Source organism: Heterodontus francisci, chromosome 4 (assembly GCF_036365525.1).
Source record: "Heterodontus francisci isolate sHetFra1 chromosome 4, sHetFra1.hap1, whole genome shotgun sequence".
Lineage (NCBI taxonomy): Eukaryota > Metazoa > Chordata > Chondrichthyes > Heterodontiformes > Heterodontidae > Heterodontus > Heterodontus francisci.
In genome coordinates, this window is record NC_090374.1 from 55,394,363 (window position 1) to 55,411,914 (window position 17,552).

General features: G+C 44.0%; 1 protein-coding gene across 1 annotated transcript in view; it reads right to left on the reverse strand.

Annotated features, from left to right (window-relative positions):
* The window catches only part of ptcd2 (pentatricopeptide repeat domain 2), a 45,573-nt gene that overhangs the window by 11,813 nt on the left and 16,208 nt on the right, over positions 1-17,552 (reverse strand). Inside the window, exons 4-5 of the mRNA XM_068029565.1 lie at positions 12,414-12,531; positions 6,923-7,001 (exon numbers count right to left, since the gene is read on the reverse strand). Of these exons, the coding sequence (XP_067885666.1) occupies positions 6,923-7,001; positions 12,414-12,531 (197 nt within the window). The remainder of the gene's footprint in view (positions 1-6,922; positions 7,002-12,413; positions 12,532-17,552) is intronic.

The window sequence follows — 17,552 nt, forward strand, 5'->3', positions numbered from 1 at the left end:
TAGCGTATAGAAATACAATGACAGAAATTATTGAATTAACATTGGCATGACATAAAAATTAACTGGCACTTCAATTTGCACTCATCGCATTGTCATAATACACTACACTGATAGTAATTACCCTGCAGCATTAAACATGCCTCATTCTCTGATGCGACTTGCAATCCTACAGTAATCTTGTTATTCTCTTTCTCTGGTTGTGTGTGCAATCTACCTTTCTTCCAGATGTAATCTAGGCAGACACTTCAGTATAATATTGAACGAGTGCTGGAGTGTCTAAGACTCTTTAAGGAAGTGCAGAGAATTCTCCCTGGCCAACATTCTACCCTCAATAAACATAACCAATTAAGTTAGTTGGACATTAACTCATTTACTATTTGTCCATGCAAAATGGCTGCTACGCTTGCCTACACATCAAAAACATTACTTGGCTGTAAAGCACATAGGGATATCCCAAGGACAGATAAGGCACCTTCTAAGTGCAAGTTCTTTCTTATTTTCTACTTGATTTGTCACAATAAGATGTTTATCATTTTTCCTCAAACAAGTAATATAAATTTTAGAGAGCGTTTGTAATCTAGAGGAATTTGGGAGGTCTTTCTTCAGGTATTGTGACAAGATCCAACCTGAGAGAACAGCAACAAAAATAGATCTGTTTCTGGTAGATGCTGGAAGCACAGAAGGTCTGGAAAAACATAACGGGTAATGTCACACAATTCACACCCCAGTAATTAATCATTCAAACAACATTAACATGTTCCTCTCATTTCTAACAATCAAATGCCTGTTTTACATTACAGATAATAATTGATTCATTATTAGGGTGCTTTGGAAGATATACATTGCTTCACTATGCCATTGATGAGTTTATGATTTATGGCTGTATCATTATTACTATAGATGCAAGGACTGATTCCAGGAGTTAGGAAATAACTAGGCACCATTTAGGAAATTACCGGCTTCCCCTTCCTCCCTCTGGACCATGACCTCACCACCGAACATCAAGCCACCGTCCAAAGGACTGTCACTGACCTCATCTCCTCTGGAGATCTTCCCTTCACAGCTTCCAACCTCATAGTCCCGCAACCCCGGACAGCCCACTTCTACCTCCTTCCCAAAATCCACAAACAGGACTGAACCGGCAGACCCATTGCGTCAGCCTGCTCCTGCCCCACTGAACTTATTTCTTCCTATCTAGACTCTATCTTTTCTCCGCTGGTCCAGTCTCTTCCCACCTACATCCATGACTCTTCTGACGCCCTACGTCATTTTGACAATTTCCAGTTTCCTGGTCCCAACCGCCGCCTCTTCACTATGGACGTCCAATCGCTCTACACCTCCATCCCCCACCAGGACGGTTTGAGGGCTCTCCGCTTCTTCCTGGAACAGAGGCCCAACCAGTCCCCATCCACCACCACCCTCCTCCGCCTGGCTGAACTTGTTCTCACATTGAACAACTTCTCCTTCAACTCCACACACTTCCTTCAAGTAAAAGGTGTCGCTATGGGTACCCGCATGGGTCCTAGTTATGCCTGTCTTTTTGTGGGATATGTCGAGCATTCTTTGTTCCAGTCCTACTCAGGCCCCCTCCCCCAACTCTTTTTCCGGTACATTGATGACTGTATCGGTGCCGTTTCCTGCTCCTGCCCCAAACTGGAAAACCTTTTCAACTTTGCTTCCAATTTCCACCCTTCTCTCACCTTTACATGGTCCATCTCTGACACTTCCCTTCCCTTGCTCGACTTCTCTGTCTCCATCTCTGGGGATAGATTGTCTATTAATATCCATTATAAGCCCACCGATTCCCACAGCTACCTCGACTGCACTTCTTCACACCCTACCTCCTGTAAGGACTCCATTCCATTCTCCCAGTTTCTCCGTCTCCGACGCATCTGCTCTGATGATGCTACCTTCCATGACGGTGCTTCTGATATGACCTCCTTTTTCCTCAACCGAGGATTCCCCCCCACTGTTGTTGACAGGGCCCTGAACTGTGTCCGGCCCATTTCCCGCACCTCTGCCCTCAACCCTTCCCCTCCCTCCCAGAACCGTGACAGGGTTCCCCTTGTCCTCACTTTCCACCCCATCAGCCTCCATATCCAAAGGATCATCCTCCGCCATTCCCGCCACCTCCAGCGTGATGCCACTACCAAATGCATCTTCCCCTGTCAGCATTCCGAAGGGATCGTTCCCTGCGACACCCTGGTCCACTCCTCCATTACCCTCACCACCTCGTCCCCGTCCCATGGCACCTTCCCCTGCAATCGCAGGAGATGTAATACCTGCCCATTTACCTCCTCTCTCCTCACTATCCCAGGCCCCAAACACTCCTTTCAGGTGAAGCAGCGATTTACTTGTACTTCTTTCAATATAGTATACTGTATTCACTGCTCACAATGTGGTCTCCTCTACATTGGGGAGACCAAGCGCAGACTGGGTGACCGCTTTGCGGAACACCTCCACTCGGTCCGCAAGCAGGACCCTGAGATTCTGGTTGCTTGCCATTTCAACACTCCCCCCTGCTCTTTTTTTTTTGCATTTATTTCATTTCATCTTAGTTTGTTCAGTTTGCTTACCCACTGTTTTTTTTCATATTTGCACTTGCTGCTGTTCAATCTTCAGTCCGTTAACACCTTATCTGTACTAATGCTTTGTCTTTCAACACACCATTAACATATTGTTTGCCTTTGCTCCATGACCTTTTGGTCAGCTATGTGGCCTTGTCCAATCTGCACCTTATCCTTTGTTATCTCTTGCCCCACCCCCACTGCACTTGCTTATAACCTGTGACATTTCTAACCTTTGCCAGTTCTGAAGAAGGGTCACTGACCCGAAAAGTTAACTCTGTTTCTCTTTCCACAGATGCTGCCAGACCTGCTGAGTGGTTCCAGCATTTCTTGTTTTTATTATAGGAAATCATAAGATCATAAGAAGTAGGAGCAGGAGTAGGCCGTCCGGCCCCTCAAGCCTGCTCCGCCATTCAATATGATCATGGCTGATCTTTTCGTGGACTCAGATCCACTTACCCGCGTTCTCACCGTATCCCTTAATTCCTTTATTATTCAAAAAGATATCTACCTTAGCTTTAAAAACGTTTACTGAAGAAGCGTCAACTACTTCACTGGGCAAGGAATTCCATAGATTAACAACCCTCTGGGTGAAGAAGTTCCTTCTTAATTCAGTCCTAAATCTGCTCCCTCTAATCTTGAGGCTATGCCCTCTTGTCCTAGCTTCACCTGCCAGTGGAAACATACTCTCCACTTGTATCTTATCTATTCCCTTCATGATTTTATATGTTTCTATAAGATCCCCCCTCATTCTTCTGAATTCCAATGAATATAATCCCAATCTACTCAGTCTCTCCTCATAAGCCAACCCCCTCAACTCCGGAATCAACCTAGTAAACCTCCTCTGCACCCTCTCCAGTGCCAGTACATCCTTTCTCAAGTAAGGAGACCAAAACTGCACACAGTACTCCAGGTGCGGCCTCACCAGTACCTTATACAGCTGCAACATAACCTCTCTGCTTTTAAACTCAATCCCTTTAGCAATGAAGGACAAAATTCCATTTGCCTTCCTAATTACTTGCTGTACCTGCAGACCAACCTTCTGCGATTCATGCACAAGGACACCCAGGACCCTCTGCATAGCAGCATGCTGCAAATTTTTACCATTCAAGTAATAATCCTTTTTACTGTTACTCCTACCGAAATGAATGACTTCACATTTATTAACATTGTATTCCATCTGCCAGACCTTTGCCCACTCACTCAATGTATCTATGTTCCTCTGCAAAGTTTCACAGTCATCTGCACACTTTGCTCTGCCACTCATCTTAGTGTCATCTGCAAACTTGGACACCCTACACGTGGTCCCCAACTCCAAATCATCTATATAAATTGTAAATAATTGCGGTCCCAACACCGATCCCTGAGGCACACCACTAGTGACTGATTGCCAACCAGAATAGCACTCATTTATCCCCACTCTCTGCTTCCTGTCAACCAATCCTCTATCCATGCTAATACTTTACCCCTAACGCCATGCATCCTTATTTTATACAGCAGCCTCTTGTGCGGCACCTTGTCGAAGGCTTTTTGGAAATCTAGGTACACCACATCCACTGGGTCCCCATTGTCCACCTTGCTCGTAATGTCATCATAGAATTCCAAAAGATTTGTCAAGCATGACCTGCCCTTCATGAACCCATGCTGGGTCTGCCCAACGGGACAATTTCTATCGAGATGCCCTGCTATTTCTTCCTTGATAATAGACTCAAGCATCTTCCCCACTACAGAGGTTAAGCTAACCGGTCTATAATTCCCCATCTTTTGTCGACCTCCCTTTTTAAACAGTGGCGTCACATCTGCTGTTTTCCAATCTGCTGGGACTACTCCAGAGTCCAGCGAATTTTGGAAAATTATCGCCAGTGCACCTGCTATCTCTCCTGCCATCTCTTTTAGTACCCTGGGATGCATTCCATCAGGGCCAGGAGACTTATCAATCCTTAGCTCCATTAGCTTGCCCAACACTACCTCTTCCATAATAATGATTGTTTCCAGGTCCTCACCTACGTTCGTCTCTTTGTCAATTACTAGCATGTTATTAATGTCCTCCACTGTGAAGACCGATACAAAATACCTGTTCAATGCCTCGGCCATTTCATCATATCCCATAACTAAATTCCCCTTCTCATCCTCTAAAGGACCAACGTTTACTTTAGCCACTCTTTTTCGTTTTATATATTTATAGAAACTTTTGCTATCTGTCTTTATATTCTGTGCTAGTTTTTTCTCATGTTCTATCTTACTTTTCTTTATAGCCCTTTTTGTGGCTCTCTGTTGACCTTTAAAGTTTTCCCAATCTTCTAGTTTCATGCTGTTTTTGGCCACTTTGTATGCCTTCTTTTTCAATTTGATAGCCTCCCTTATTTCCTTAGACACCCATGGCAGATTACCCCTTTTCTTCCAGTCCTTCCTTTTCATTGGAATATACTTTTGCTGAGCACTTTGAAAAATTGCTTTGAAAGTCCTCCACTGCTCCTCAACTGTCCCACCATAAAATCTTTGTTTCCAGTCTACTCTAGCCAAGTCCTCCCTCATTCTATTATAGTCCCCCTTGTTCAAGCACAGGACCCTGGTATTGGATGTTATCTTCACACTCTCCATCTGTATTCCAAATTCAACCATACTGTGATCACTCCTTCCAAGAGGATCCCTAACTATGAGGTCATTAATTATTCCTGTCTCATTACACAGGACTAGATCTAGGATAGCTTGCTCCCTCGTCGGTTCCATTACATACTGTTCAAAAAAACTATCACGGATACACTCAACGAACTCCTCCTCAAGGCTACCCTGACTGAGCTGGTTCGATCAATCTATATGTAGATTAAAATCCCCCATGATAATTGCCGTACCATTTTTACAGGCATTGGTTAGTTCTTTGTTTATTGCCCGCCCCAATGTGATGTTATTATTTGGTGGCCTATAGACTACGCCTATCAATTACTTTTTCTTCTTAGAGTTTCTAATTTCCACCCAAATGGATTCAACCTCATTCTCCATAGAACCTATATCATCTCTCAGCCTTTATGCTAGCTTTCTTACCCTCATGATTTCCAACATCTCTAATAACTCCTGAGTTATCCTTCCTTTTTGATTCTTTCATAGTCTGCCTTGAACTTAAACCCTCCTGCACACGTTAACCTGCTGCTTACCATTTTATTTACCATCATACTCCCTGTCGTTTTCCCTTTCCCTTCCCCCCGAGTCACTAGTTTAAAGTCCTAGAGACCACCCTATTTATCCGTTTCGCTAGAACACTGGTTCCAGATCGGTTCAGGTGGAGACCGTCCCATCGGTACAGATCCCCCCGGTTCCAAAACTGATGCCAATGCCCCATGAAATGGAACCCCTCTTTCCCACACCACTCCCTTAGCCACGTGTTTACTTCCCTAATATTCTTATCCCTAAGCCAATTTGCACGTGGCTCGGGCAGTAATCCGGAGATTATGACCCTCGAGGACCTGTTCCTTAATTTCGTTCCTAGTGCTTTATAATCCCCAAACAGGTCCTCCATCCTAGCCTTGCCTATGTTGTTAGTCCCAACGTGGACCACAACAACTGGATCCTCCCCCTCCCGCTCCAATATCCTTTCAAGCCGGTCAGAGATGTCCTGCACCCTGGCAAGCAACACACCATGCGGGACTCCCGATCTGGCTTGCAAAGGATACTATCTATCCCCCTAATTATAGAATCACCTATAACTACCACTTGTCTTTTTGCTCCCCCCTCTTGAATGGCCTTCTGCACCATGGTGCCATGGTCAGTTGGCTCATCCTCCCCGCAGCCCTTTTCCTCATCCACACAGGGGGCAAGTATCTCGTACCTGTTGGATAAGGTCAAAGGCTGAGGCTCCTCCACTCCTGAACTCAGGATCCCCCTACCTGCCTCACTTGCAATCACACCCTGTTGTCCCTGATCACTAACTGAATTTGAATTACTTAATCTACCAGGTGTGACTGCCTCCTGAAACAAAACGTCCAGGTAACTCTCCCCCTCCCGGATGTGCCGCAGTGTTTGAAGCTCAGACTCCAGATCATCAACTCTGAGCCGGAGTTCTTCCAGCAACCAACACTTGCTGCAGATGTGGTCACTGCCGTTCACAATGGGGACAGCCAGCTCCCACATCATACAGCTACAGCACATCACCTGCCCAGCCATCTCTACTTAGTTAAATTACACTCAGTACCCAATGTTCCACCCAGTGATTTGAACGGGGGCCTGCAATTTCCCGGTTCATCCTGGGAGCACACAATCATGGATTGAGGGCAACGAAGAAATAACCATCAGTGGGTGATCACAAAATTCTTTGACCAGTATACATCCCAAAGCATTCTGGTTTTTCAAAGTTTACTTACGCTCATAGCTTTCCTTCATAAACAGCATATCCATCACAATGTTGAATGAAGTTGCATCACAGAAGAAACCCTTCAGATTCTACAGTCAAAAGAGAGTGAAATTTATAGGTCACCAGAGGAATAAACGCCAACCCCGCCCACTGACACGCACAATATTTCTGAGCTCCTGTCAGGAGTATATTTCAAATGCTGGCCATCTAAGAATATTCCTAACCTACATATCAAGTGTCAGAAAGGGGAAATAGGACTGTTTATCTATAATTTACCAAGAACACTGTTCCAGATATCGCTCAATTTCTTGGCTGCTTTGTCTGGAGTTTAGACAAATGAGAGGTGATCTCATTGAAACATCCAAAATTCTTACAGGGCTCGACAGGGCAGATGCAGAAAGGATGAGCTGAATTTTACCAGCCCCTCAACGCCATGGGTCGTGGCAGGGGGGGGGCCCGTATAAATTCAGCAGGGAGAGGCCGACCTTGACCACCGATGTTGAGAAGGGCCCGCCGCATGATACCGGCAGCGGGGGGACCTCGGTGCGGCTGGCGTCGAGGCCTTCATCTAAATATTTAAATGAACAGTAATGAGATTTAAATTAACTTACTTGCAGGCGGCGGCCATCCCACACCGGCTTTACAGCTGCCAAATGCACCTCACATGCCTTCGGAACTCCGTATGCAGTTCCAAGGAGAGAACCTGGTGGGGGGGGGGGGGCGCGGGAGGGAAGGAATAAAATTCTCAGGGCGGGAGGAGTGGGGGAGCGGGGAAAACAATTTTTATTGGCTGTGAGAGATGGTGCGAAGGGATTGAGGATCAAAGGGAACAAATTTCGGGGGTGGGGGAGAAGTTTGGGATATTACTAAAAGTAAGTTTATTATGGGGGGGGGGGGGAAGGGCAATTAATATCTAAATTACCCATTGGGGGGGATGGGAGACTGGATTTAGCGTTGAAATTAAAATTTATTTTCATTTTCTGGAGATTGGAAATTTTAAATTTAAAAATGTTACCCAAGGGTTTGAAGCCCTTTAAAAATGGCGCCGGCGTCTGCGCGGTGGTACCAGATGCCGTTGCCGGCACGCAAATAAAATCCAGCCCGATGTTTCCCCTGGCTGGGGGTGGGGGGGGGGGTGGTGGTCTACAACCAAGGGACACAGTTTCAGAATAAGGGGCAGGCCATTTAGGACTGAGATGAGGAGGAATTTCTTCACTCAGTGGGTGGTGAATCTGAGGAATTCTCTACCACAGAGGGCTGTGGAGGCTCAGTCATTGAGTATATTCAAGACAGAGATCGATAGATTTCTAGACATTAAAAATATCAAGGGATAGTGCGGGAAAATGGGTTGAAGTAGGTCAACCATGATTCAGTTGAATGGCAGAGCAGGCTCAAAGCGCCGAATGGCCTTCTCCCGCTCCCTATTCCCTATGTTCCTATTTATTTTCTTTTGGACCATTTCGTGGCCAACTGGGACAGAAAAATATAAGAGCAAAATACTGCAGATGTTTAGCCATCACCTGAGTAATAAGGAATGGATCTTTTCATTCCTGTGGAGGTGCAGAACCACTTGGTGCCTTCGCTTAGCACTGGATGAGACCAATACCTGTCTGTGAAGATTTATGGAGGCTGCAGCACCAATCTGTATCCTTTGTCTTGACTCAAATTCCTCACTAGTGGTGTTGCATTACTGTCTCTGTCTTGCTTAGTATGCTTGTTCAAAGAACATTTTAAAAAAAAAATGAAATTCTGTTTACGTTAAGCATAGCAAATAAGCGGCAGGACTTTAATCTCAGATTTCTGCAGGTGCTTATGAACTACTCTCATATTTAATGATGTTATCAGAACCGTTCAATTAACAGACTGTCTGGAAATTCACAGTCTGCCCTTTATTATTCTTTTTGCAGTTCTGTAGAGACACACAGAGTATTGCATTAGGATTTGTTTTTTTTTAAAAAAAGCATTGCTGCATTCGAAAAGGTACAAAGGAGAGCATCAAAAACAATTCCTGTACTTGGATCAATGTAGTCAGACAGGTCAAAACAAAGCTAACTGAATATACTATTCAGATTTCTAATAATATAAAATGTGTACATGTATGGAGTGCGGATGAAGTGGAAACTATGAAATTAAATAGGAACAGTAAGATTAGAGCTTCTGCTTCAATTATGGATTAAACTGCCACCTAGTGGGAAATCTGTAAAGGAGTCAGAAAAATTCTGTTGCTGGAGGCTGTGAGGGATAGAAGCAAAGATCTAAATTGATTGAGGCTTGAAGGCTAGGAATCAGATAATAACATTTTGCTCAATTACAACCTAACATTTTGCTCAATTACAACCTAACATTTTGCTCAATTACAACCTAACAGGATGCAGTAAGCACAGAGGTTCAAATGACCTTACACTGTCCCGTATGTTCCTTGAGTTTGGGATCCTGAATTGTTACTATTTCACTGATTTATTGGGAAGTTATTGTTATAAAATAATTTATTGCAACTTTGTTTTCTCCTATCTCCAAAAATGATCAATTAACTTGCAATGATACAGTTGCCAACACTCTGCAGACAAGAAAAAAATAAACCCATAACAACACAATTCAAACAGAAATAACTGCAAACGCACAGGAGGTTAATCAGCATCTAAGAGAATGCTCAGGTAATGGGTTAGACATAAAATGTTAACCTTCCTATTTCACATACTGACCTTCCTGCTGCTTATTTCTTTATTTCAAATTTCTAATGTAAGTGCATTTTTTTTAAACCAAGGTCTGTATACATTACTACAGTAAGAACACAAAAAGGGACACAGAAGAAGTGGCAAGTAACATTCGTACCACACAAATGTCAGGCAATGACAATCTCCGATAAGAAAGAATCTAACCATCTCCCCTCGACATTCAATGGCATTACCATCACTAAATCCCCCACTATCAACATCCTGTGAGTTACCATTGACCAAAAACTGAACTGGACCAGCCACATAAATACTGTGGCTACAAAAGCAGGTCAAAGGCTGGGAATTCTGTGGCGAATAACTCACCTCCTGACTCCCCAATACCTGTCCACCATTTACAAGGCACAAGTCAGGAATGTGATGGAATACTCTCCGCTTGCCTGGATGAGTGAGGCTCCAACAACACTCAGGAAGCTCGACACCATCCAGGACAAAGCAGCACGCTTGACTGGCACCCCATCCATCACCTTAAACATTCACTCCCACCACCACTGACACACAGTGGCAGCAATGTGTACCATCTACAAGATGCATGGCAGCAACTCACCAAACCTCCTTCGGCAGAACCTTCCAAACCCGTGACCTATTCCAACTAGAAAGGCAAGGATGGCAGACGCATGGAAACACCACCACCTGCAAGTCACACACCATCCTGACTTGGAACTATATTGCCGTTCCTTCACTGTGGCTGGATCAAAATCCTGGAACTCCCTTCCTAACAGCAGTGTGGTGCACTCCCTTCCTAACACTAACCGTGCCAGATGGACTGCAGCAGTTCAAGAAGGCGGGTTACCACCACCTTCTCAAGGGCAATTAGGGATAGTCAACAAATGCCGGCCTTGCCAGTGATGCCCACATCCCATGAAAGATAACAAAAAAGCTAGTTGAGAAGAAAATCATGGAACTTACCTACTGATCAAGGAAAACGTTAAAATTAACAACACTGATTGTTAATACACAATGAACAGATACAAAGTTTAATCTCAAGGGTACTATATATAAGGATTTCTCAACAACTTTTTATTCCATGTAAATTTGTGCATGAAGTAAATACAGTAACATTTATTTAGAAGTGTGAATTGTTCTGAACTGAATACTAATCATTGGGGTTAAATGCTTGACCAACAATTAAAACAGCAGTTACTCAAAAACTGCAATGAATTGGTTTATTTTAAGCAAGTAAAATCATGGTAACGTAGATTGCATTGAAGCTGCTTTTATGTTGATGCTAGTACGACATTTTCACTGCAGATTACTGAAGGATACGTTTTGTGCAGCAGACAGCAAGCCCCGGGCAAACCTGCCAGATTCAGCAAGATCAGCATTCAGGAAGGCAATGATTTTTAGCAGGTCCTCCTGGATGCCAACCTTAGTGAATCTAGCACATTTACAATAGTGTTGACAGTGATCTGAGATTAGCACTTTGGGAACAGGCAGCGCAAACACCCCAGTGACACCCATATAAAGTGCCTCGAGATGTTTTACTACATTAAAGGCGCTTTATAAATTCACATTGCTGCTGCATATAAAAACAGCTTTTCCCTCCCAGTTTTATGTTCTCCAGACAAGCAGTGAATTACCTGTTTATGAACATGTTGGCCCAAATCAAGTTGGTCAAAAGAAATGGGAATGATGCTGGTTGTGTTAAAAAGAAAAAGTCTTGCATTTGTATTGTAGCTTATCACATCTCTCCGAAGTCTTAAAGTGCTTCAGAAAGAAATGTATTTTGAGGAGCTGCTGTGTTACATAAATAAAATTACTAACACGTCCACCTGATGTGTAAATACACCCAACACTACAGTTGTGGGCTGTGACTGGAGCGGACATTAGACAAGTGGCTCCAGGTCTGCCATTAGTGATGGCTGGAGGCAATAGTTTGTGATGATGAGTTAAGAGCATCACACAAGAAGCCTGTTCCATAACATTAAAGTATATTGGGCTGTGGGTGTCACTGGCAAGGCTGGCATGGATTCGCCAACTCCAGTTGGCCTGTGAAGGTGATAGGCCTTTCTCTTGAACTGAAATTCATTGTCACAGTTTGATATAACAGAGTGGCCAGACTGGTAAGGACAGCAGGTTTCTTTCCCTGAAGGACACTGGCGACCAGTTGGGTTTTTACGATAAAACAACAATTTCATGGTCACTTTCCTGATACTAGCTTATTATTTCTAGACTTTTTTTTGTTATAAACTGAATTCAAATTCTCAAACCACTTTGGTAAGATTTGAAAGCACATTCTTGGATTAGTTCAGCACTGGTCCATAACTGCTACATTACCATATCCCATTCTACAGGTAAGTTTGATAAGGCACCAAGGATAACAAATTATAGGCTGCTCTTTCGATTGCTTCAGCTCCAACCCATGCCTCCACATAATCGCCCTTGGATCTTTCAGAGGCGGTAGAACAAAAATCTTAGTTTTATGCTTTAATTGCCAAACAAATTTAACAGTAAATGAATAAGCAAATAAACATTTTATATATATAAAAAATGCTTTACTGTTGATGTTAGACCATGCTAACTCATGGTTAAAGAAAATAATCAATGGCTCCACAATCTCCATATTAATTATATATACTCATTTTAATTAACTTTTAGAAACAGAGATTTTCTTTTTATATCCTAACATATGGAAGAATTGGGCCAGTATATACACTCTGAAACTCTATATGAAAGCTGTACCTCAATTCCATTTACCTGACTTTTCTTCATTTCCCTTGATACCTTTATCAAACAAAACTCTGTTGATCTCAGTCAAGAATGATTTACCTGGTCTTTCACCACCTCTTCTGCAGTTTCTTCTAGACCCAACTCATAACACAGTCTTACAAATACAGGCCCAAACTTAAATTCCCCAAATGCTGTGTTTTTGTTCTCAGCATGGTATCTGTGGAAAAGTAGAGTACTGCACATTAATGTCACTAAAAAATTAGACAAAATGATAGCAGTGTCCATGATCTGTATTAAATTACCAATTAACTCTAGACAACTGTTGTGCAAAACACAGAATAAAATTCAACTCTTTAATTTTATACTCACTGCTCTTCTATCATCACAATGGTAAGGTTGTCTGGATACCAATGACAATGACTTCTGGATTGACCCATTAGGGGACAACCTTGAACAGTGTGGGAAAAGATTTTTTTTTTGCTTTCTCCCAAAAAAAGCAAGTAAGTGAATAGATGGTTCAGTAACAACTACATTCTGAGCAATATTTAACTTTTCCTCATCACAAAAGGCAACTTTCATTGGTGAACACACACGCCACGATCTGAAATTTAACCTGCATTTCATATACGGCACAGTGTCCAAGGCTTTGGATGGGGAGGGGTGTGGGGGAGGGTTGGTGATGCCGAATCCATTGATGGGCCAATTATGTGGAAATGAAAGACCCCATGCACATTAAAAGTAAGACATCAAAAATGAGATCCCATAAATATAAAAAATGAAGTTCCCGATGCATAAAAAAATGCCTTGTACATGAAAAATCAGACACCCAATATATTAATATGCAAATCAGTCAGCTTCTGAGCCTTTGAATATTTTTAAGACAGAGGTAGATAGATTCTTGATAAGCAAGGGGGTGGAAGGTTATCGGGGGTAGGTGGAAATGTGGAGTAATCAGTTCAACCATGAACTTACTGAATGGCGGAGCAGGCTCGAAGGGCCGAGTGGCCTACTCCTGCTCCTAATTCGTATGTTCGTATGACTGGCAAGGAAAAGACATGCCATGTTTCACAAATTACCATATGTTCTGGCCGATTTGTGCAATTGCACCATTAGCTTCGCAAAAACAGCATCTCACCCTTAAACTCATTAAGTTGCTACATTTGCACATTAATTGCCCATTAAGCTCTCCACAGAAAATTAAGTCTGTAATTAACAGCAATAATAACCTTTTCATGACTTTACATTTGTTACTGAATACCAATCAATCTTTCTTACCCAGAAAGTGAACAATTATAAGTGTAGAGACTCATTCCTTCAGGTTGTGAATTGTTTTTAAAGATGGATTTTTCAAATGTCACATTTAAAATTTTAAAAACTTTTTCCTGTCTCGTTTCTCTCTATCAAATCTTCCTTTGTATCTCTTCCTTTCTTTCTGTACCTGATTTGACATTGAATTCATGTAATCTAGTTCACCCTCCATCCTTTGTTTATTTCTTAATCCTTCATTCTTATTGGTTAAAGAAATTTACCATTTGTCTCATTGTTCATGAAGGTCCCAGATGCCCTGTTGCCCTCGCTGCCCTGTTCCAGCAAAATCTGAGCCAATATTTTTATCAACTCTTCCCACATTTAAACTTGTCCATCCGCTAGGCACCGGAAATGACAACGGCAAACCCAGCCCTGTCGACCCTGCAAAGTCCTCCTTACGAACTCCTGGGGGCTTGTGCCAAAGTTGGGAGAGCTGTCCCACAGACTAGTCAAGCAACAGCCTGACATAGTCATACTCACGGAATCATACCTTACAGACAATGTCCCAGACACGGCCATCACCAGCCCCGGGTATGTCCTGTCCCACCGGCAGGACAGACCCACCAGAGGTGGTGGCACAGTGGTATACAGTAGGGAGGGAGTTGCCCTGGGAGTCCTCAACATCGACTCTGGACCCCATGAAGTCTCATGGCATCAGGTCAAACATGGGCAAGGTAACCTCCTACTGATTACCACCTACCGCCCTCCCTCAGCTGATGACTCAGTACTCCTCCATGTTGAACACCACTTGGAGGAAGCACTGAGGGTGGCAAGGGCACAAAATGTACTCTGGGTGGGGGACTACTGACCGAGCTGGCCGAGTCCTAAAGGACATAGCTGCTAGACTGGGTCTGCGGCAAGTGGTGAGGGAACCAACACGAGGGAAAAACATACTTGACCTTATCCTCATCAATTTGCCTGCCGCAGATGCTTCTGTCCATGACTGTATTGGTAGGAGTGACCACCGCACAGTCCTTGTGGAGACGATGTCCCGCCTTCACATTGAGGATACCGTCCATTGTGTTGTGCGGCACTACCACCGTGCTAAATGGGACAGACTTCGAACAGATCTAGCAATGCAAAACTGGACATCCATGAGGCACTGTGGGCCATCAGCAGCAGCAGAATTGTACTCAACCACAATCTGTAACCTCATGGCTGGGCATATCCCCCACTCTACCATTACCATCAAGCCAGGAGACCAACCCTGGTTCAATGAAGAGTGCAGAAGGGCATGCCAGGAGCAGCACCAGGCATAACTCAAAATGAGGTGTCAACCTGGTGAGGCTACAACACAGGACTATCTGCGTGCCAAACTGCATAAGCAGCATGCGATAGACAGAGCTAAGCGATCCCACTACCAACGGATCAGATCTAAGCTCTGTAGTCCTGCCACATCCAGCCGTGAATGGTGGTGGACAATTAGACAACTAACTGGAGGAGGTGGCTCCACAAATATCCCCATCCTCAATGATGGGGGAGCCCAGCACATCAGTGCAAAAGATAAGGCTGAAGCATTTGCAACAACCTTCAGCCAGAAGTGCCGAGTTGATGATCCATCTCGGCTTCCTCCTGAAGTCCCCAGCATCACAGATGCCAGACTTCAGCCAATTCGATTCACTCCACGTGATATCAAGAAACGACTGAAGGCACTGGATACTGCAAAAGCTATGGACCCTGACAATATTCCGGCAATAGCACTGAAGGCCTGTGTTCCAGAACTTGCTGCGCCCCTAGCCAAGCTGTTCCAGTACAGCTACAACACTGGCATCTACCCTGCAATGTGGAAAATTGCCCAGGTATGTCCTGTACACAAAAAGCAGGACAAGTCCAACCCGGCCACTTACCGCCCCATCAGCCTACTCTCAATCATCAGTAAAGTGATGGAAGGTGTCATCAACAGCGTCATCAAGCGGCACTTGCTTAGCAATAACCTGCTCAGTGATGCTCAGTTTGGGTTCCGCCAGGGCCACTCAGCTCCTGACCTCATTACAGCCATGGTTCAAACATGGACAAAAACAGCTGAACTCAAGAGGTGAGGTGAGAGTGACTGCCCTAGACATCAAGGCAGCATTTGACCGAGTATGACATCAAGGAGCCCGAGGAAAACTGAGGTCAATGGGAATCAGGGGGAAAACCCTCCGCTGGTTGGAGTCATACCTAGCGCAAAGGAAGATGATTATGGTTGTTGGAAGTCAATCATCTGAGCTCCAGGAAATCACTGCAGGAGTTCCTCAGGATAGTGTCCTAGGCCTAACCGTCTTCAGCTGCTTCATCAATGACCTACCTTCAATCATAAGGTCAGAAGTGGGGATGTTCGCTGATGATGGCACAATGTTCAGCACCATTCGTGACTCCTCAGATACTGAAGCAGTCCGTGTAGAAATGCAGCAATATCCAGGCTTGGGCTGATAAGTGGCAAGTAACATTCGCGCCACATAAGTGCCAGGCAATGACCATCTCCAACAAGAGAGAATCCAACCATCTCCCCTTGACATTCAACAGCATTACCATCGCTGAATCCCCCAATATCAACATCCTAAGGGCTACCACTGACCAGAAACTGAACTGGAGTAGCCATATAAATACTGTGGTTACAAGAGCAAGTCAGAGGCCAGGAATCCTGAGGCGAGTAACTCACCTCCTGACTCCCCAAAGTCTGTCCACCATCTACAAGGCACAAGTCAGGAGTGTGATGGAATATTCTCCACTTGCCTGGATGGGTGCAGCTCCAACAACACTCAAGAAGCTCGACATCATCCAGGACAAAGCAGCCCGCTTGATTGGCACCCCATCTACAAACATTCACTCCCTCCACCACCAATGCACAGTGGCAGCAGTGTGTACCATCTACAAGATGCACTGCAGCAATGCACCAAGGCTCCTTAGACAGCACCTTCCAAACCCGCGACCTCAACCAACTAGAAGGACAAGGGCAGCAAATGCATGGGAACACCACCACCTGCAAGTTCCTTTCCAAGTCACACACTATCCTGACTTGGAACTATATCGCTGTTCCTTCACTGTCGCTGGGTCAAAATCCTGGAACTCCCTTCCTACCATTTGGGTATACCTACCCCAAATGGACTGCAGCGGTTCAGGAAGGCAGCTCACCACCACCTTCTCAAGGGCAATTAGGGATGGGCAATAAATGCTGGCCTAGCCAGCAACGCCCACATCCCTGAATGAATTAAAAAACAAACTCTTGCTTTGGCTCATTAATTTTGTACTCGAAATGACATTTATGCTCATAGTACAGGTCATATAACTGCAGTTATATCAGTACTTTAAGGATCTGAATTTGTTTTCTTTTCAGCCTTCTTTTCTTATAGCAAAAATACATTCAGCTCTGAGTCTTTCTTCAAAACTTAGAGATGGTACAGAGGAGATTTACTGGAATGGTATCAGTTACGCGAAGAGACTAAAGAAGGTTGAGAGGAGATTTGAGTTCAAAATTGTGTTCAAAACCATGAATAGTTTGATAGAATAAATAAGGAGAAACTGTTTCCAGTGGCAGGGGGTCAGTAATTAGAGGGCACAGATTTAATATATTTGGCAAAAGAACCCGAGGTGCCATGAGGAAACATTTTTTGACACAGCGAGTTATGATGTCCTGAAATGCACTACAATAAAAGCGGATGCTGGAAATCTGAAATAAAAACAAGAAATGCTGAGTATTTCCAGCATTTCTTGTTTTATTCCTGAAATGCACTGCCTGAAAGGGTGATCGAAGCAGATTCAATAATAACTTTCAAAAGGGAATTGGAAATATCTGAATGGGAAAAATAACAGGGGGTATGGGGATGGGGTATGGGGATCGAGAAGGGGAGTGGGGCTAACTGGATAGCTCTTTCAAAGACGGACACGGGTATGATGGACACCTTCTTTGCTGTTATCATTCTTAGATTAGCATTAAACATATGTATTAGT